Here is a 23,945-nt window from a genome sequence, read left to right on the forward strand (position 1 = left end):
TTGACGTCCAGTGGTTCTAGGTTTTCAGTAGTTGTCCAACTTAGCTTGACCTAATAGATAAACTAAGTATATCGATATACTTACGAATCTTAATCTGCTAATTTTTGGATATATATATCTAAACGAGAAAAAAGTGAACCATACTGAAACCTGTCAAAGAGTGATGATTTTTTTCTTTTGCCTGATTTTAAGAAATCCTAATTACAATCAATAAGAATATCTCATCAATATTGACTAAAGAGAGATTAAGCTTCCTATATTTAGTTTATTTAAATTACTGTTAACATTTATCATGGTTACCTTCAACAAAAAAAAACGTTTATGTAGCCTATGAAATACCAAAACAGGACTTCATGAATAACAGAGTTAATTAGTATGTTTTTTTTTGGTTTTATATAGAATAACAAAGACAATAAGTTTCCAATTTACTAATATGATTCACGGTATAAATAATGTCAGTTGTTAAGGTAAATCTGTCAGTATTATATCAAAAATAGTTTCCATTTTTGTAAATAATAAACATTGTCTGATATATTGAATAGAATTATAGTAGTAAATAATGTTTTTTTTGTTTTGTAAGCAAAGATGAATAGTGGCTAGCAGTGGAATCCAAGATGTGCGTTTCGTCCTATTTGGGACTCTTCAGCTGGATGTAATTGCATCCCAGAGTTGATGTTCACTCTGGAACTTGAATTCAGCACCTTTCGATTCAAATGCCATCGCGTTATCCACTCAGCTACTGAGTCCTGAGTTCATCTTTGCTTACAATGCTTGTGAATTTAGGCTATATCGAGGCAATACGCACGGTATGCACATATGTCAATAAGAGACTGATCAATTGCAGTCCTAAAACATCAATGGGAAGATTCAAACAAACAATACGAAGTGAATGTTTTTTTATGTTTGAATTTAGGTTGGTTGATAATTGGCGTCTATGAAACCGAAAAAAAGAATCCTTCATTGATTTCACTGAGAAAGAGAAATCTCATGTAAACCTAACAAACATCTTATTGATTCATTTTTATTAGTTACTTGAATCTTTCCATTGATACTAGGGAATGCAACTAATTAGTTTCTAGATGTCATTACCAAGTTTTAGTTTGATAATTTTGAATAAATTGAGCATTGGGTAGATTGTTATAAATAAAAGCAATATTAATTATCCTCAGCAGTGCTGAGGAGTTCCATAATAGGACGCAACGGCCGTCCAGTGTTTCCAGGTTTTCCATGGTGGTCTAGCTTCAATTGACTCACGCTTTCAACTGTGAAAAAAGCAATATATTTGTAATATCTCAATGAGTAGAAAAATTAGATTTTCTGATGTTTCGTGACTTGGTGTAAGCCACTTCTTCAGAGAAAATAAGTAACCAAATAATCAAATTAATTTCAAAAATATCAAAATACTACAAAAAGGTTTTTTTAATTACAAAGAAAAGAGAGTAGCTGAAGTGTTCCATATAATGCTTAATCCTACTGCTCTCAATAGAAAGGAAGGCCTTATCATACATCCTACTTGGACTATCTATCCTAGTCAACCAGTCTAATATTATTTACAATTTTAACACCATTACATTACAAATTAAACTCTATCCTTTGTCATTTTAAAGATCACACATTTTCATCATTAACAGTGCACACATACACACACAAATTTACATACATGTCGCTTATGAATCACTTTGAACGAAATGAAATGACATGACATTGATCTATTCAGACCTGTTTTTTGATTGATCTCACCTAATATTCTTTGATTGTTCCGTTGTACTATTTAAACTTGGATTATGGTTAATTTGGTTATTTATTCTCTGAAGAAGTGGCTTACACTGAGTCACGAAACGTCAGAAAATCTAATTTTTCTACTCATTAGGATATTACAAATATATTAATTTATTTATAATCTCAAATCTGTTTATATATGAAAGAGTATTTTTTTTTAGAAACAAATACTCAAAAATCTTCATATTTTATGAAAAATTACTAGTTAAAATTAAAGATTAATTTATATTTAGCAAATATTGTTTATACATTAGAATGTGGGACTCTTCAGAAGTGCGATCCCACCATGTGAGATTCGAACCCAGGACCTATAAGTCAAATCTCGCGAGGCGGGATTTCTTGTGAGAAGCAGTAATCAGTGGAGTTTAACCAGGTCTGTTGGGAGATATCAACTCACTGAGGACATTGGTGAATGGATGCTCAATTTCGTGGATTGGTTGGAGTTGGACATAAACACCATGGGATACCGGCTCAGTAGTCTATCGGTTAAGTGCTCCGGCGCGAGACTGGTAGATCCTGGGTTCGAATCTCGCTCGTGAGGCGGGATCGTGAATGCGCATTGATGAGGAGTCCCATGATAGGACGAAACGGCCGTCCAGTGCTTCCAGGTTTTCCATGGTGGTTTAGCTTCAATTGACTCATGCTTTCTACTATGAAAAAAACATTACAAATATATTAATTTTTTTTATAACGATCGACCCAATGCTCAATTTATTCAAAATTATCAAATCAAAACTTGGTAATGATACCTACAATTTCATTTTATTGATCCATTTTTATTAGTTACTTGAATCTTCTCAATGATATTATGGAATGCAACTAATTAGTCTCTCTTTTTGGCATATGTTTATCTTGTGAGTATTGTCTTGATTGAAAACAATCTTTAAGAATCTATTGCTAACGAAAGGAATGCTTTAGTCCATACATATATTTCCATTTATCATCTTGAAGAGAGTCAGTGTTAACATCTACTCACAACTTATGATATTTTCAAGACAAAATTATCATGGAAATTGACCTAAATATATTAGTGTATCATTATGGGTGGAGTGAAGATTTGAATGAAGCCAGTAAGTTTGAGAAGCAATCAGCATTAAAATTGAGGTTTTTCAAAATTTCCAACTAACTACCTACAGCTATCCTACATGTATTAAATAATTAAAAATATGATTGTAGAATTTCATCAAATGAAATTATCAGGATTAAAATTCTTTTTTAACTTTCTCTTAATGTACAATTAGTTTCATGGCCAGTTATTTTCGATGTTATACTTACTTCCTTACGCCTGTTACCCCTTGTCGAGGAGCATAGGCCGCTCACCAGCATTCTCCATCCAATCCTGTCCTGGGCAATCCTTTCCATTTCCTTCCAGTTGTTATTCATTCTTTTCATATCTGCTTCTATTTCTCGGAGTAATGTGTTCTTTGGCCTTCCTCTTCTCCGCTTCCCTTCCGTATTCCAAGTTAGGGCTTGTCTTGTAATGCAGTTTGGTGATTTCCTTAATGTATGCCCTATCCACTTCTAACGCCTTTCCCTAACTTCCTCTTCAGCTGGAAGCTGGTTTGTCCTCTCCCATAAAACGCTGTTGCTGATAGTATCTGTCTAGTGAATGTTGAGTATTTTGTGTAGACAACTGTTTATAAATACTTGTACCTTCTTGACGATAGATGAAGTAGTTCTCCACGTTTCAGCTCCGTACAGTAAGACTGACTGTCTTGAAGTTCGTATTGAACATTCTCACTTTGATATTGGCTGACAGTTGTTTTGAGTTCCATATGTTCTTCAATTGTAGGAATGCCGTCCTTGCTTTGCCTTTCGATGTTATAAGCTTTACTTATATTGTTTTCAACGAGAAAATGTTGGATAGTGGTTAGTAGTGGAATCCAGTACGCGAGTTTCATCTTATTTGGGACTCGTCAGCTGGATGTACCTGAATCTCATAGTTGATGTTCACTCCGGGACTCGAACCCAATACCGTTTGCTTCGAACGCCATTACATTATCCGCTTAGCTACTGAGTCCTCATAGCCACCTGTTTGCGCAATGGAGTGAAGTTAAATTCATTTGATGTTGTTTACAAGAGACTGATCAATTGCAGTACTAAACAACAATGGGAAGATACAAGTAAACAATACCAAGTGAGATAATGTTTATTGAATGTTGGCATTGAAAACAGAAAAAAAACAAACAATAAACTATGTTTATCAGTTAACAAGGAATTCTAGTTTGAAACATACAAATAAGTAAGTGGGGGGGAACATGAATTTATCAAGAAAAAGATTATTACGTGTATATTACGACTATACATTTGTAAAAATGGACAACTATTATGTTTCTTAGTACATGTATAAATCATAAACTTAAAACATGAAACAAAATAAGATTATAGATTAGATGAATTGTGGTAAACAGTATAGATTAGCATGCTAATTTTGTCCTATTCGGTACTCATTAAGTGCATGTACCTGTATCCTAGTGATATATTGTAACTTAACCAAGATACGATTTGCTTCAAACCTTAAAGCGTTATCCACTTGTTTACTGAATCTAGAAAGCCACTAATATGTTCAATTTTTGCGATAAATATATAATTTCATAAATGTATTTCCCTTTATTATCTTAAATAGAGTAAGAATAAAGATTAATGCCGAATATTATGAATTCATTTTGTCTTGTTGGGTCCTCATCAGTTGCTTACTACCTATTTAACATTTAAAATCAACTTTATTACAGATATTGACATACTTATACATACGAGGGTGATTAAAGATGAATATGTGCATCATAATGTAGCGAAGATTCCGATAGAGTTGATAAAGTCATAAAAATTTTGCTTCGGATAAATAAAGTTTAAGGGGGGAAAGTTCCAGAACACTGAAACAGTGATTAGAAATCATAGAGTATTTTCATAGTTGAAAACGTGAGTCAATTGAAGTTAGACCACCAAAGAAAACCTGGAAGCACTGGACGGCCGTTTCGTCCTACTGTGGGACTCCTCCTCCACAAAACCCTTTCTGATTATAATCATAGAGTAATCAAGCAACTGAAAATAGATTAATGGTAATAAAGAAAGATGTGAATTGAAATCAGGCAGCTATGAATTGAAGAAAAATGGCAATGACGTAATTTTAAACTTCAAAAACAGTGGAAATACTGAATGACGTAATAAGTAAAAAAAGGTGTTTAATGTTACCACGGCAAAAAAAGATTTATTACCGCCTCTTTTTGGGTATATAGATCTGGTTTTAAGCATTTGATTGCTATCGCTTCGGCAAACTTCAAAAGGTTGAAGTTTGATTGTGTTTTAAACATCCTGAAAGACTTCAGTGTATCGACTTCATGTCCTGTGTCCAGGAGTGGTTTGTGGTGGCGCTGTTGAATGCTTTTAATTCATTAAACCTTAAACTTTTTAGAATATGTTCTTTGAATAGGACGTAGGCTCTCTTTTCTGTCCTACCAATATAACTGCTTTGGCAGATACATGTAAATTTGTATACACAGTTGGTGGTAACATGAAAGGGATGCCCATCGGCCTTTGATTGTGCTAGAGAATATGTTGTTTTGGACAGGACAATCAGTTTAGCTGCAGGATAAGTTGTTGTCAACGCAGTTTTTAGCCTCATATTAATTGACCCTGTGACATCATCACCTTTGAATTTAAGGTGAATAAAAATAGGTTTTTTTTATTTTTTGTAGTTTCTTTGGGTTCTTTATCTTCACGTTTTCCATGTTCCTCAATAAATTTCAGTGGGTATCCTTTATTCTTTAAACATTTTTTAATATTCATTACTTCTTCTAGTGTATCGGCAGTACATATTCATTGGGTTCTGTGAAACAGTGTTTTAACAAGATTTTTTGTATCTGATTGGATAAAAGCTATTGAAATTGAGATAAACACCATTCCATATGTCTTTCTTATAAACTGAACATTGAACCGTGCCATCCTTCCTTCGTTTCATTGAGATATCGATAAAATGGAACTTGTTTTCATTTTCATGTTCCATAGTAAACTGGATATTTGGATGGGCGTCGTTGAAAACTTTTAGCAGATTTATTGCATGTTGTTGATTATTACACACGATGAAGGTATCATCAACATACTTTGAATAATACATCATTTTATTAATCGCTACTTTGGGCTTGATTATTTCGAGGTTAGCCATGAAAATATCTGCTAGGACAGGACAGGACTTCCCATTTATACACCATCACTTTGTCGGTATATGATATTGTTGAACTGGAACTAAACATCTTTTGTACACATAAATAACAGTCGTTTGAATTCTGATGCTGATAGAGTTAGGGTGTCAGAATGCTGACAAATTATGTCTGTGGTTTCAAGAAGTGGTATTTTTGCAAGGAAAATATGTGTATGAAATTTCTCGAAATGCGTCTCCCTGCACAGTCATTCAAGTCACTGAATCACCTGGTGACAATACGCTACAGAATATCGAGAGAAATGACTCGACTTAAGTTTTTTGATGAAGGCGGAAGTTTACATGGGCGTAAAGATTTTTAGGATTGATATGGGAAAAGGCATGACTTGAGGTATATAATTATATATATATATATATGTATATGCAAGGTAACGCTCTCTTCGTACAATGAGTTCATTTATAACTTTACACGTTCTAGAAAGTTAATACAATCATAGAAACAGTCAATTATTTGCCAACCTAAAATTAGTAGGTCCCATTTTTGTCAATTAGATAACAATTAATAATAGACGTTTCTAATCTAATGAGTAATTTATTACAAATAAGACAGACACATATTTGAACTGTTTTTCTAAATCGAAATCCCCTGAGCTTATATTTGTTTGCAAGAAATCCCATACTTATTAAGTTATATCTAACCTAGGAAGGGACAGGGATGTCATGTATTTCTTCTGGATGCATAAACTAAGGTTAAAGGTTCGTATTCCTTTAGCTTCTACTATCTGTGGGGAACGAAATCGAACCATACTGTGAAATGACAAAATTATTCGCTAGATCACTTAAAATGATTTGATTTATCTACCATAGACCCTCTGTTAACTAAGTGTACCGGGAAAGAGCTAAATATTATCATTGTCTGGCAGTTTTCATAAATAAGCTTACCCATTCATTGTTGAAATCGCTTGACAGAACGCTCAATATAGCTATCTCCACAGGAGTAGGTAAATTTGTAAATTTACAATGAGAGAAAAAGCTCAAACAACTAATCCTTTGTTAGAGTAGATGTTCACTCATACTTATTTTTACCAATCAGGAGTGTCGACAACTGTGATTACATAAACCCAAGTTTAGCTAGAGTACATACTGACTAATTTGGATCGATAAAACAAAGATCTTTCCTATATATATAATCTACTTCAACCATAAATGATGTATGTAACTGATTTTTGAAGATTCATTCTTTTAATCTTCCATATATTTTCTTTTTAAAAAACAGGATGGTACATATCATTGTGGTTGTGATCCTGAATATGAACTTCAAGCAGATGGGCATAGTTGTGAATTAAAATCTTCATGTAATTTAAAATGTCAAAATAATGGAAAATGTTTTAATGGAAAATGTATATGTACATCAAATTTTGAAGGAGATTATTGTGAAAAAGATAAAAATGAATGTGATCAATCTGTTTTTGAACATAGTTGTATACATGGATGTATTAATACTTATGGATCATATGAATGTATATGCCCAGATGGTTATCGAAGACTTGCTGATAAACGTACATGTGTTGTAAGTTTAAGAATATATATTTTATCATTCTTTATATTTCTTCATTATGTAAAACACCATGCCTCGTTAATGAGAATGGTAACGTGAAGATATATTTATATAAGAAGTATAATTATATTTTTTTCATTTAGAATTGAAAATAACTGTTATTTTTCACCATTACTTCACTTGATAGTCCAATGTTTTGTATTTTAATATTCAGCCCACAAATGCCCTGGTACGGCCGAGAGTGGGGAGAGTCGTCTCTCCCTCTCAAAATGCACTCACACGGCCACGCGTATACAGCCTCTGACAGGGAAGTCCTACTCACTGCCTTCTCATGGCGGCGGCGTTATTTACGAAATTGAGAGGACGAAAAGCGAATATCCGGCGCTTTAACCGGATTGGTGGACATGGAGGGTCCACCTAGGCGAGTCGAAAAACCATGATTCCAAACCAGTTGTGTACATGGGCTCCAGGATCCTAAGAGAACAAATCGTTGGTCACCGGCTATCATGGAACTGCATCTCCTCACGATGCTCCACTGCTGTGTGTATGAGACCTCTAGGTCAAAGGCTCTGAATGTAGCCCGCTAAGAAAACTTTCTGCTTGAGTTTGGGCACCTGAGCAGTATCACAGCCCCCACACAAATCGAATGAGATTTGTGTGGCGCATATGTACCTGGTGCCCCCTTGAATCAATATTCATGTGTTGAAATAAATAAAATAGATAAATTTTAATATTCATAAATGTTTCCCACTAATTTCATATGATAAATATATGATCGATAACTCTCATTTAAAAGTTAGAAAATGAAGTTCAGTGAAGAGATATATGGAAATTTTTTGTTAAAACACTAGTTCCGTAAGGAAATTTGAACAAGGAATAACCAAGATGATATAATAGTAGGATTATAATACTAGAATACGTAATGTGAATGATGACAATAGACTTAATAAGTTAGTAACGAATTATAACGTGAATGCAGTAAGATGATTAAAATGTTTTTGTTATCATAATGTTACGTAATCAAAGGTAATAGAGGTGCAAAATAAATGAAATGATATCATGAGCAATTATGAATAAAATTATGAGAATATGAGACATAAGTAAAGGGAGAAATGCAGTAATAATAAATTAAGTCCAAGGTAACGATAACGATAGGACATACTTCTTTTGTACACATAGTTCTGGCTTGAGCTCATGGATGATAAGAGCCTCAACTATTTTTAGGAGTTGGATACGAAGAAATCTAGGTACTTTCGAACTAATCGTGTATGCAACCTTAAAATCAAACTGTAGATCAAAAGAGTGAAAACAATCGATTAGATGTTCAAGTATGGAACTTCTAACTGCTTTTCTCTTGCCTTTGTAAAAGCACACTGGGACGTGTTGCCGTATCCAAGTTGAGAGCAAGAGCTGGTTACTGCCAATGTACCTTGATTCAAAAGATCAGGTGAACTACTAAATGCACATGGAGACGACCAGAAGGGGGAGCTTATCTTTTATGTATACGTAAAACATGTTCCTACTAGTGAACGTTATTCTCAGTTTTGCCGCATTGAATGTTGTTTTTATCTCTGTCGTTAAACGATTTTTGATTACATCAGATGTTCAATCACCTTTTAATTCCAAAATTATACAAGTTTTTCTTTGAAACAGAATAACCAGATTTCTTATCACAACAACATGTTTTGATATTATTATCTATGAAGCGATCTAGATAGCCATTTTTCGTTGGAGTTTTCCTGAGGAATGCGAGTTCTTCGTCAATGCATTCCATACTACATATCCAATGTATTCGGTAACATAAATAGTAAATAGCATTCCTCTTTCTGTATAAAGGACACTTAATCTTTTAAAAATAGATTCTAAAGTTGTTTTATCGTGATATCGTGCTTTTAATTAGAAACTTACCTGGATAACTATGAAAACAGGACAACAAATTATCATTAATTCAGACAGTATAATTACAGAATGGTAGTTATTTTAAACCAATTACATTAATAGAGTTTTGTTCTCTGATTTGGACAGTTTGATCAAAGAGCTTTCATCGTTCTCCTGAACGACATCATCAGCATAAAATTCAGGTAGAAGTGAAGTTTTTGCTGATGATGTAGAGTGTACTAAGATTTGTCAACCATTAAACGTTTACAATGTACTCTTATTTATAAAATCTTTATAAATCAAATGTATTAATCGTTCGATTCCTATTTCGTCCTGTTTTTTTCTTAAGTGACATAAAATGTAAAGAGAGGAGAGACAGTCACATAATATGAGAGACTAAACAAACAGCATAGTTATATTGTAGTGAACAAAATACTAGTCGGGGACAATTGAATGTATTTAAGCACTATCTGACTAAATTCTGATAACCATACAGCAGATAGTTAATTTGAAAAATAACAACCAATTGTCTCAATATTCACTGTTCCTTCTGTAAATATCAGTTCATCTTCTCTAATTCTATTGTTCATGCATTTTCCTATCAATTACGCTTCATTTCAGTTCTTTCCTTATCGGTCTTCTGCCAAAATACACTCTATGTCTGACTATCACCGTATACTACTTATATGGATATAAGTAGACCACACTACAATACTAACATACACTATTACATCATGTTATTTTTAGTAGGACCATTAAAATTATGTAAATAAACATTTGTAACTTATATCTTTACAAAAAAAGGAAGAAATCTGATGTATGTTCTGCATTTAATAATAACGTTTTAGCATAGATACAAAAAACTGAAACTTGTTAACTTTCAACATTGTGCTAAACAACAAGCGGCTATAAATCATGTACAAAATCTAGAAAAAAGATAAATATAATTAGAGATATAAATAACTGTTATAACTTGTGGCCTATGTGCCCAGTTAATGTATAACGTGATAAGACCGCCAAATAGAGAGCAGTGATTTATCGATCCGACCAATCACACATAAAACCTGTGTGAGCAGTCTAGAGTACTTGTCGGTCATTCTTTCTGCCTAGTCCAGTCAGTTAAGTCCAGAACATCAAACTCAGTTTCTGCGATATGAATCATGTATTTCACACATACTGGGTTTATATACCAATCAAACAGACCACATCGTACCACAAAATAGGAAACAACATTTGTGCTAGAGTTAGTTAAATGTGGCTGTGAATGTGGGAGATAATAATTGATAGACAGAGCATAACTCAAGAATGGTGAATCGTATAATAATAGTTCATAGGTCAAAATAAAGCTCATAATAAAAGGGACATGAATATGAATAGTTCAGTTATTTAACAATTATACGATAAAAATATACACATAGTATTAGTCCATAAATGGATCCCAAAAGTTACTATTCATTATTCTTATCGGGACATGACAATAACTAAAGAGAAATCGTGAGCCAATTGAAGCTAGACCACCAGGGAAAACCTGGAAGTACTGGACAGCCGTCTCGTTCTATTGTGAGACTCCTCAACAGTGCGCATCCACAACCTCACCTCGCGAGGTTCGAACCAAGGACCTACCAGTCTCGCGCCAGAGCACTTAACCAATAGACCACTGAGCCGGCATCCGATGGTGTTTATGTTTAACTCCAACCAATCCACGAAGTTGAGCAATCATTCACCAATTGTCTTCAGTGAGTTCCTATCTCACAAGAGACTGGTAGGTCCTGGGTTCGAAACTCGTGGGGCGAGGTCGTGGATGCGCACTTCTGAGGAGTCCCATAATAGGACGGAACGGCCGTTCAGTGCTTCCAGGTTTTCCCTGTTGGTTTAGCTTGAATTGTCTCACGCTTTCAACTATGAAAATACTAAATCTCCACAAAAACCCCTTCTGATAACAAAGAGAAATCCTAAATTACTGCATCCATGGGAAAACCTAAACTATATCAGCCATGTAAATGTTAAGTTATTATAAACTATTTGTCATAAACGACAATATTCAATTAGTTTACTGTAGTTAATAAGTAGATAAGGTTGTCTACAAGTTTTAACTATTATCATTTTATTAAAATTTATCATTGTTATTTGTATTTCCCATAACTACCTTTATCAATTTCTGATGTTGGGATCGTGGATGCGCACTGCTGAGGAGTCCAACAATAGGATGAAACGACAGTCCAGTGCTTCCAGGTTTTCCATGAAGGTCTAGCTCCAATTAACTCATGATTTCAACTATGATATTTTTTTGTATGTTGATTAACACTTTTTCGAAAATCTTATTTAAACTCTTGAAGTGACTAATTTTTTCTGTAATATTAGAACTAATGTCACTTGGTAACATAATCAGAAACTTTCAATGAAATAATCAGGGCCTAATTAAGACGTTCACACTAACTATTCATTGATTAGTAACCAATTTAATAATATCAAGGTTATATAATAAGCAGTAAGATATGTGATTTGTGTTTAAATAGACTCCAACTAATTTTAATAAGTGATATCAAAGTAACTCTAAGATTTCATAATTCAAGTGTCTGACCAGATTGATAGAGATGTTGTAAACTATTATTATATTGAGTAACACTAATTCTTCATATTTTGTGGAAACCAGAAAACTTTATGACTTATTTATGGTAGCCTGTAGTGTTTACTTATCTATCATATCACCTCTATAAAAGAACAAAGCAATAGCATGATGGTGTTATAATTCTAACTAACTGTAGTTTTGGGTAGAATCTTAATGAAATTCCGATATGGAAAGACAACAGCTTTTAATTATTTTCATTATATTTATCTATATCTCTGAAATATAAACTCAGCTTCCTGAAAAGTCTAGCCAGAAGTACTAGATTCATTGGCTCCAAATGTATGCTTAAAAAGAGGCCGGGTGTTTAATTATTAGGAAAAGATACATAATATTTATATTCAGCCTCAGTTCCATGTCGAAAAAGAACTGATCACAGTGAACATGGAAATTACGTGTTGGTAACAACCTTAGTGTATCATGAATCATCAATAGTCTAAGCAATCAGCACTTAAGTGAATAAACTCTCATATCCACTCAGTCATACGTACACACTTATACAAACATAAGGACAAATATGTATGATAAATAAGAGAATTATTATGGACTAAAATAGCACTATCTGTCTGCTAAATAAGTCAGATCAAAGGCTTAAGTAATGTAGGCATACACAAACTTGTGTGTGAATAAGATTGCTTTAAATGTGCAAAAACTTTATAACCCTTTAGATTTTAAGATAAGTACGAAGCATTGAAGCATTCGAAATAGTCTCCAACATCCCATGGGAGAAAGGATACGTGTCTGTGAATTTATAGTGCATCTGTTTTTGGACATTCCATGCGTATACCGTATCAAGCATTTTCGAAAATGTTCCAGGTTATTTACTGAATGAATGATAGTTATAAGTGCATAATGTTTAGTGAGAATTTCATTTCAAACCCCAACTTTCATTTTATTTACTTTTTTAAGCCCTTCAGTTCGAACCCACTACAGTGACGCATTTAAATAGCTTTAGACGACAAAAAATTGAGATGCTTAGTTGGAATTATGTTCTTATATGCAACACTCATCTATATAATGAACGGTATAACACTTTAATTGAACTCTGAAAAACAATGTATAACCTCACAGTTCTCTTGTACACTTATCAATGAACAACTTTCCAACGTTATTTAAATCTTTGATTTCAATGACGTCAAATGTAGTAATTGAATTATAATAAGATTTATTAATGATGTAGTTGTATACAAACGAGACAAACGTTAAAGTTGAAGATGCATGAATGCAAAATCGGTGGGATAGTATATTGAATGAAATATTTATGGTGTATAGGCATTAAAACAAGCACTCATAACGTACACATGAAAAAGAAAACATCACCCTGGAAACACACATCGAATAATAAAGAGAAAGAAGCACATTACATAATTCTTGTTACAAATAAGATTACGCTTATTTAACTTAACACTTTAGTAAACTTGTTTTTTTAAGGAATGAATGAATTGATTTTATATTAGGATATTTCTATCCACCATAGATAGCTTAGAATTACAACAGATGGTTAAAACATATCAAATGATTGATAAGAATAATAATCAGAAGGGGGTTTTGTGGAGATTTTAGTAATTTTATATAATTGAATTCATGAGTCAAATTGAAGCTAGACCACCATGAAAAACCTGGAAGCACTGGACGGTCATCCAATAATAATAATTTTTTTGAGAATGTCCCATGGAACATTCCTTTCACTACAATAGAATCGAATTTATTACAGCTGAAATTCAATGGCTTTTTTGTATAAGTGAATGTTGACTTCTAATTGCCTATATGTAGATAATAAAAAAAAGACAGTTATCAGTGTTTATTAGCATGAAACAATGATCATTTAAGAAATCGTTTATTGTGCATTCTGATTTCATTTATATCTGACCTAAGAAACTCGATTAAGCCCTTTAAACTATTATCAGAAAGGGAGTTTCGGGGAGATTATAGTAATTTAAAAGTTGAATTCATGAGTCGATTAGAGCTAGATCACCATGGAATACCTGGAAGACTGGAAGGCCGTTTCTTTCTAGTATGGAACTCCTCAGCAGTGCACATCTACGACCCCGCTCGAGAGATTCAAGCCCAGGACCTGTGGTCTCTCGCGAAAACCCCTAAACTTTAGACCACTGAGCCGACATTCAACTGATGAGGAATTCCATACAAGGACGTAACGGCCTTTCAGTTCTTCCAGGTTTTCCACGGTGGTCTAGCTCTAATCGATTCATGAATCCAACTATTAAATTACAGAAATCTCCACAAAACCCCCTTTCTAATAATAGTTATCATGTGCTTGCTATTGACCGGCTTCAAGAGGTATTTCCTGGTATTCTAGTGAGAATCCGTGACCATTGGAGTTCAACCAGGTCTATTGGGAGATGGTAACTCGCTGAAGATGATGCTCACGAAGGTCACTTTTGCATCGCTCAAAGGTCATCCATAAATTATAGTCTCACCGGAAATACTTATAAATCGTAAACAATTTGATAAATAAAAGATGGATAGTGGCTAGCAATGTAATCTAGGACGCACGTTTCGTCATATTTGCGACTCGTCAGCTGAATCTACCTGCATCTCAGGGTTGATGTTCACTCTGGGACTCTAACCCAGTACTTTTCGCTTCAAACGCCATTGCGTTATCCACTCAGCTACTGCTAGCCACTATCCATTTTTGAATCTTCTCGTTTTTGATGTTAAAAACGGAATTAAATTTTTTCAGTTTTGGCATATATGGTTACTGTGAATGGAAAACCACAGTATTAACATAAGGGTACATGTTTTTTAAGTAAATTTGGACTAGTCCCGAAATGGGATAAAACTTAATTTCAGAATTCTACTGATAATCACTAACTAATTTTGTATATATTTATTTTTTAAAAAGTTTACAAGAAACATAGATTGTCTTTTGAATGTTGTACCCCTTTTGGCGACGTTTATACCGCTTAACAAACTGTATATTTTAAATTTATCCACCCTAGATTGTTATTTAAGTGAAATGGTAATCTCACCGTTTTACAAGTATTTATAGAAACTTAATGAAATCATTTAGACATAAACTAAGGAACTGATATACCTAACATCATTCATAAATATCAAAGTGGGATGATACAGAAATTTGTTATTTGAAGTAGACGACTGTAATAGAGTCACCTATTATAAACAATATGGTTGAATAACAATTGATCATTCTGTTAGATTACAATCTCACAGTCTATCATAGTTAAACAATCCAAAATAGATTACTGAATACTAACAAATAAGTAATTCATGTTATGTAAGGATAGCTCGTTGGCAATTTTAAGGAAGCCCCAAGAAGCCTAGAAAGAACTATAGACATTCCATCCAATCACCGCTAGAGGGACATTCCACAATGTCGACGTGTAGTTTCCCTATTGGATGATTAAGAAGGACCCCCTATGTGCCTATTGGCTGTCGGAAATAATGATTTACTTTCAGCCAAAAACTATAAATAAATGAGATTTCTGTACTATATTTGACACTATTTTTGGGAATAACATTCCTACTTACTAGTCTTCTATCTTCTCATTTCGCGACTTGAGAGGGTTCTAGCGTTCGAGTGCTCATGTATTACACAACATACTAAGAATCTAAGTTCGAGATATAACATGTTGCTTGATTATTTTTTGTTCACTTTCATATGGATTCTATACTAAATTATATTTATAAAGAACCAAAAGTTTTCCCATTTCAAAAAAAAGGTATAAATTTAGACTGTTTTAACTAACAGTACAAATAGTACTTCGAAACTGTTAAATATAAAAGTTAAAAAATGTAGTTTGAATGAAAGTATAACCCAAAATATACATTAAACATACATAAATCATAACAAACTGACATATCTATATAAAGTAGGTTAACATAGTGACCTGATTTGAAAAATAAAAATAAAAAACCTATTTCACTTAGCAACTTTATCCTTCACCTTAAAATTTCAAATTCGAATCATTTTAATATGACTTTTTTTCACTTAAAAAAACACACAAAAAAAAAGAAAAAAAAAGAAAGTACAGTTTTAACTGCTTTTTCTAGATGTATTTATTATTTTTCTCTTTTTTTTGTTTCTTTTTTGTTTTTTTTGGAGGGGGGGAAATTGATTAAAAGTAGTAAATGTGCGTACACACGTTTTTTTGTTGAAATCAAATGACCTTGTAACATGATTTGTTTTAAATATTTAATCGTTTAGATAATTAAAACAAATTTACAAAATATTGCAATTTGTTTTTTTCGGGGGGGGGGGAAGTTCTCTAATGTGAAAAACGTACATAGAATACATGAGTAAAATTGTATATAACAAGCAAAATAAAAAAATAAAAAATCGAGTTGAATGGTCAACATTTTTATTTTCTCCTTCAAAATTTAATTAATTCAAATTAAGGTTAATAAATAATTATGATAGTGGTGAGGTGAAAATATCTAATTTAATTGAAAGGTTAAAGCTTATATGGATTATATAATTTGTTGCTAAGTTAATTTGAAGGGAAATAAGTAGTTTTAAGATGATTATTATCAATATGATGTGGAAACACTCATAATTGATAAATAAGAGTAATCCTACACAAATTAAATAGTTTAAAGTTCAAATATATATTCAAGGGGTATGAAAAAAAATGAACTGAGGATAAAACTAGAAATCCGTTACTTCTTGGTATATATATATATATTATGGGGGTTATGAATCTATTATTTTGGTGTGTAGAATTAACTACATATTATATGCTTAACATCAAGGAATGATCTTGGATAAACAAACAGGAAAAACCTGAAAGCATTGAATAATTGTTTCATTCTAGTTTAGAATCCCTCAGTGGTGAGTATCCACGATCCCGATCACGGTATTCAAACCTAGAACATCCGGTCTTGTGTGCGAACGCTTAACCTCTAGACCAGTGCGCCAGCATCCAATGATGTTAATGTCTTGCTTCCATCGATCCATGAATGACTGCACGTCCATTCATCCATTGTTTGAGGTAGATATTTGGACATTAACACCGTTGGATCCCGACTCAGTGGTCCAGAAGTTAAACGTCTTCATGCGAGACCGCAGGTCCTCGGTTCGAATCCCGCGGGCGCGTTATTGGATGTGCACTACTGAGGAGTCCCATACTAGAACGAAACGGCCTACCAGTGTTCCAGGTTTTTCATGGTTGTCTAGCTTATATTGACTCATGAATCCAACTATTAAGTTAATACAATCTCCACAAACCCATTCTGACAATAATTACGTACGTTTCTTTCGGAACTTTTTTGATCTCTACTCTCATTTTACATGGTTAAAAAAAATAACTTTATTTTTGTCCCGTTGTCTTAATCAATCAAATACATTTGAACTTTAATACTAGGCTCTGATCATGCCGTAAACTTCTTCTGTGTGATAATCGAAAAAATACATACAACTTGCAAACCCAAATGAATTTAAATATCAGATCAAAGCATAATCCACGTTAAACTAACCACTCAAAATACTAGTTTTTATCTGTACAGTAAGAATATTTACAAAATATTATTGTACATAACAGTGATATTGTAGTGTGGTCTACTTATATCCACATCAGTAGTATATGGTGATGGTCAAATATAGAATGTATTTTGGCAGAGGATCGATAAGGAAAGAATTGAAATGAAGCGCAATTGGTAGGAAAATGCATGAACAATGGGATTAGAGAAGATGGACTGATATTTACAGAAGGAACAGTGAATATTGAGACAACTGATTGTTATTTTGTAAATTAACTGTTTGCTGTATGATTATCAGAATTGAGTATGATAGTCTGTAATTCGTGCTTAAATACATTCGGTTGTCCCCAATCGCTGTTCTGTTCACTACAATACGTTATAAAAAGAAACCCACGTTGGATTATATCACTTTTGTAACATAAACTATTGTCTCATTTTTGTATGGAAGAAAGATCTAAATTTTCATACCTAATGAAGATAATTCAAGACAATTCATAAAAATGTCAGTAATGAATATATAATTTCAGTTGAACGTAGTGAAACACAATAAAATAGCTAGAAAATCATTTTCATAGAGTGTCGTTCTCCGATCAGGATGTAGCATTTATTGTTCTTTTGAAGAACAATAATTAGAACAAACTTCAAGTAGAAGAGAGGTATCACAATTTCTCCATATATGACTTACAACTTGTCTTGTCAACCTTGATCTTGATTGATTATTGCTGACCTTTAGTCGAACATTGTCTACCTTTTTATTTTGGTTGCATCTCCCTTTGATCTGATTCTTGATCCTATATTTTTCCATGATTGTTTTGAACATCAAATAGGATGACAAAGATCACAACAATCAAAGACAGTGAGTAATAGGCTGGAGGTAATGAAATAGAAAAAACTGGTAGGTATATTGTAAATATGGATATTGAGACAAATCAAGAAAATAGCATTTGAACAATTTTTTTCATATGTTAATTTATGCTGACGAAATTCATACGTATCGGCTAGTTATTCATTAATAATGAGGCGCCTGGCACATATGTCCATCGAGTTAAGCTCCCATACAACATCAGCACAGTGCGACGAAATTATCAAGAAAAATAGCAGGATACTAGAAATAGTGACAGTGCTAGTAGCAGTAGGAAAGATTTAGCATAAACAATATGATTCGAGAAGAAAGGTTAAATTTGTGGGATAAAATGAACATTATTTTACAACTAAAGATTTCAGGCTAGACAAAGAGTGAATGCATCTGTAGTGTCTACTACTATGCCAAGCACACATAGATTATTCTAGTTTCCAGACGGACCAATTAATTTATCATCATGAGTCTTATTTTGAGCCTGTCAATTATTTGCTTATTAGCCTTGACTGTTTTTATATAAGCGCATGTGTGTGTACATCTCTTACCCTATTCATCATATATTAGTTTATTTTTGTCTGATTATAAATATTGAGTCACGTTTTGTCAAAATGAATTGAGAGGTTTTCCTTTTCCGTTCTGCTTCTCCGCCCCAGTTCCCTGATTGAATAGAACTACAGAAAATTCGTCTCAAAGGTATTGATTAGTAGACACTATATTGTTCTTAAATAAGGTTTAGACATGGAATTATTGTACACTCTTAAAATGATCTTAATCAGTTGAATAAATTTTAAAAAGTAGGTACCATTAAATGTTTATTTCATTCTTGTCTCGAACTTCACAGAGGTTTACATTTACAAAATTATTTTGAAATTTTACAGGTATTCCTCAAGATTATTTTTTTTTCCAAGGATAGGACGTAGATGACCCATGTCGAATGATTGGGGGCCTACTAGAGTTGGACGGGAATGGTGTGACTAAAAGCTAACTTCGAAGTTACACCTCGCTGTCAGCACTTAACGTGGGTTACCCCTTCGATGTATCGAGGTACTGTTGATGCTTTGAAGACCGTATAACACAAAAGACGTTATTACGGAAACACATTAGTAAAAACGAGCACTGAGAAGATTTTGAGACCATCACCACATGATCCAGTCATGGCATACGATTAGCTGATGCGCGTTCGGTGTCCTTGACCTTGACAGGGATCGATGATCTGTTCGATATTCAATGACCCAATTGCTGGATCATTTGACTAAGGCTCAGTGACATTTTACTGACCCTACAAACGTATCGTTCGGCTAATTAATGATAATCAATGAAATCTTTACAAAAATAACAATTATGTACCCTCTAGTGAAAATAATCAAAATGAAAATATTGTACATTGAAGATAAAAATGAAATTGCCTAAGAAACTGGTTAGATATTTGATAAAATCAGGAGACTGTAGTTATTTCTCATATTAGAATTTACATTAATATACATCAATAATGTAACTAACTAGTAAATAGCAGCCATTTAATGAATTGATCTTTGCCAAGAATTTAGCTGTTCTTTAAACATTCCCTTCATTTACACTAGTAATTATAGAATATTATTTGGAGGAGGGGATTTGTGGAAATTTCAGTATTTTTAAAAGTTGAAATCATGAGTCAATTGAAGCTAGACCACCATGGAATACCTGGAAGCACTGGACGGCCGTTTCGTCCTATTGTGGGACTCCTCAGCAGTGCGTGTCCACGATCCCGCCTTGCGAGATTCAAACACAGAACCTATCAGTATCGCGCGCGAGCTCTTAACCACTAGACCACTGAGGTGGGACTCATTAGCATTGCGCATCCATAATAATATTTATTGTAAAAAAAGCTATCAAATTACACTTGTATAAATGGTACATAATATTGTTAAGGATAATTAATGTTAATTATGGTTAATAACCTGAATGTTGTTTAAGTGGCTTTAATAAAAAGTGTATAATTAAGACTGAAATCAAGTTGTAATGAAGGTATTAACTGGAATAAAAGAAACAAACTCTACGAATTAAATATTTTAATATTTCAGTGTCTGAAGCTACATATCAACCTTATTGTCATACTCTATCGTTTTTGCTCAGTTTAGTAGTTTGTGGATATTTGTTTAATTATACCTAAAAAAGGCTTACATGATTGATCTGATATAAACTAGAAAAATAGATGGAACCAGGAATCACTGAACAGTTATATGAGATTGAATCTACTATATTCAGTTTTTTCTATGATCATGTAACCATTAGACTACTGAGTAGTAGATCATTCGTTTACTACTATATGATTACATATGCCTGATGTAGTGTGATGATCATTTATTGAAAATGAAGCTATCTGTCTCAATCCTGCTATGATTAAACTTTTTTAGTTGCAACTGCCAATTAAAATCAGCGAGTACACAATGGTTATATTGTTTACGTAGTATTTCATGGTTACTTGATAATTCCTTACATATATAATAGTTTAGATGGAGAAAACAGTTTATGGTTTAAGTATTCATAATCTTGTGTGTTTAAACCTTGACTTTGTTATAAGGGTGTTTAGTCACTAGCAATGGAATCTAGAACTGCTATTTTGGCATATTTTGAACTTCTCAGCTGGATTTACCTTCGTCTTTGTGTTGATATCCGCACTAAAATGAAAATACTAACACCTTTTGTTTCAAGTTCCACTGCATTATACACAGAGGTACTAATAGCCGTATACCAAATATTCTAAAAAGTATCATTATATTTACTTCGTTTGCTCAGTCTTCACATATTTTAGTTATTAACGTTATACCTTTTCTTTTTCTTTTGTTTGGTTAGAAAGAAGACAATGTATCTTGCAATCCACCCTGTGAAAATGGTGGTATTTGTCGACCTGGTAATCTATGTGAATGTACACGTGGCTATGAAGGTATTCAATGTGAATTAGACATTAATGAATGTGTACGCCATAGACCATGTGATCCAGATTATGGAATATGTGAAAATACACCTGGTAGTTTCACTTGCCAATGTGTACCCGGTTATCAATTAATGTATGATGGACAACATTGTATTGATAATGAACGTGCAAAATCACATCCAAATTTAATATTCCGTGGACGTGGTACAAAAGGTGTCTCAATTGCTACACGTTTAACTAATACAACTAATTTCAATCAAACAAAATATTATCCTCGTAAATTGAATAAACGTAGTCTTCAACCTATAATCAAATACTCATTAAAATCAACTAATCTTATAGATCTTCATAGAAACAATCATTTTCATTATAAAAATCAACAACCAGCATTATCATCTAGGTATCATTATAAAAAATTATCATTAAAAGGTGATCCAGATGTTATTATTACTCCTAGAAATGTTTAAAGAATTAATATACTACTTATATACTTATTCAAATTAGTAGTTATTTATTAATCTTTAAAAAAAGTAGTATGATGTGTTTGGCTTTAAATTTTCTTTGTATGTGTTCATTCTAATCCATTTCGTTCTTTCATACAATCTATATATATAGTCCGATTTTCAAGGTTTATAACAAAGAGATTAACTGACAGTTTGTATATTTTATTGAATGGGCTACGAAACTGCATTATTATTATTATTATTACTATTATTACTATTATTATTACTATTATTATTACTATTATTACTAGTACTATTATTATTATCCTTATTTACTACTATATTCAGATTATTCTTTGGTTATTCTAACTATATGCAACAGTTTTGTTTAAATTCTTTTCTCATTTATTGAGTACACTACTTGTTGACAATATACTACTGATAATATAAGTAGTTTATAACTGAATGATCTATATGTTATTATTTTGTCCTACCTCTGAAAAAAACGAAAACATACCGTTACTCTTATAATCATTAAAATAAATTAATCTTTATCTTGGGATTACAATCATGTGCATCGGTCTTGTTTTATGCTAACAGTGGAAATTCATAGCTTTGGATCAGTTACTGATTTGTACGAAATGACTTATTAATATATATATACAGATATGGTCATTTACTGACAAAATTGATTCATGTATACATCAATATGATGTTGTTGGGACGAAAATTTAGGATATACTGCATTGTTATGTTTATTTTAAATAAAAGATAATAATCATAATAATGACTTCATTCACTATTATAATTGGAGTATAGTATGCAGTTCTGAGGATACAATTTTGGAAGAACTACCAGTATAGTGAACGAGAACACAAGGAGGGACAATCGATTGTATTTGAATACAAAATCACAAAAGATTTTAGTAAAGTCTGAGAATCATACAGTTAATAGTTCATTTTCAAGATATCAATCAATTGTCTCAAACTTGACTGTTCCTGATAAGTCTTGCTAATTGAACACTATACTTGGATCCTAAGCTTGTTTCGTAACCCCCAAGCTAAATCTACACAGCGACTTGAACACGAGAGAATAGGTGCAAAATATGCGAGAAGCTCTTTACTTTAAAGGTTCATTTATGTACAGAAAATATGGGGGTTTTATAGAATTTTAAAAGTCCTTGGGTTTTTCCTGAAAATTCTGGAATGCTACTAAACATAGTAGCAGTGTAGTAATCAGCCAATCAGAAACTCTATATGTGACTTTTCGCTTTCGTGATGTTTCTGGCAAAACTTCTAGTGAATGCTGATTAGATAAAATGCTACGCTCTTCCAATCTAGACTTTCTTTCTTATTGCGAGAAATTTTCTGGATCACCCCAACAGTTCCTTTTGCAAATATCAGTCAATCGTCTCAGACTTCATTGTTCCTGTATTTCCATACCAATCGTTTTCTGTTTCCGTTCTTTCCTCCTCAATCATCTTGACCTTTTGCTGCCAGACATTCTACTCCTGACAGTCTTTTGCCTCCTACAATTACCAGTAAATAGACATCTTTATTATGGTCTAACAGTGAACATTTGACAAAGGTGTTCAAACCATGGTCAACAAATCATGTACATAAATACGGTCATTACAGATGAAAGATGTTAAGAAAACAAGGATATGATCCTCAACGGACTCAATATAAATTATTATCTGATCAGATTTACAAAATGTATATGACTCAGGCCAGAATGAAGCCCATAACTAGGGCAAATTTTAACAAGATTATATTCCTGACTTAAGAAAAGTAATTCCCGAACTATTTTCGAACAAACTATAACCTTTTTATGGAGTGTTCAGATGATTACACTTTGCTTGTTTAGTGTCCTTGACATTTGATTGTCTAACCTTCTACTTTGATTTGTGATCATCGATTAATGTACGGTTTTTTCCTCAAGTAGTCCCTCAGCTCTCCTAATATATTCTACCCTGTCCATAATTACTTCAGTACATCTTTTGTTCTCTAGAACTATGAAAACATATTCTCTAGTTCTGAGTTTCTTTAGGCTTTTTGTTCTTGAATACAAAATCTTTAGAACATTGATGCGTCAATGTTGAGTGTTTGGCCAATACACAAAAAAATTACGTATTCATGTATGACGTGTATCGAAATTGTTCGATTTGAAGTTTACATTAAAGACAGACTTCAGCTAAACAACAACTGAAGATTAAGAAAAACTAGATTATTTTACCAGATTATGAGTCTTCTTGGCATTACACTTGTTGAATCTT

At 32.9% G+C, this 23,945-nt stretch overlaps 1 protein-coding gene across 1 annotated transcript in view; it reads left to right on the forward strand.

Annotated features, from left to right (window-relative positions):
* Positions 1–21,694, forward strand: part of Smp_143300 (notch) — a gene marked incomplete at both ends in the record, with an annotated part of 37,465 nt that extends 15,771 nt beyond the window's left edge. Inside the window, 2 exons of the mRNA XM_018791852.1 lie at positions 7,212–7,505; positions 21,146–21,694. Coding sequence (XP_018644961.1) covers positions 7,212–7,505; positions 21,146–21,694 — 843 coding nt within the window. The remainder of the gene's footprint in view (positions 1–7,211; positions 7,506–21,145) is intronic.
* Between the last annotated feature and the right edge of the window lie 2,251 nt (positions 21,695–23,945).

This window comes from Schistosoma mansoni (genome assembly GCF_000237925.1).
Source record: "Schistosoma mansoni, WGS project CABG00000000 data, chromosome 1 unplaced supercontig 0034, strain Puerto Rico, whole genome shotgun sequence".
NCBI classification, from domain to species: Eukaryota; Metazoa; Platyhelminthes; class Trematoda; order Strigeidida; family Schistosomatidae; genus Schistosoma; species Schistosoma mansoni.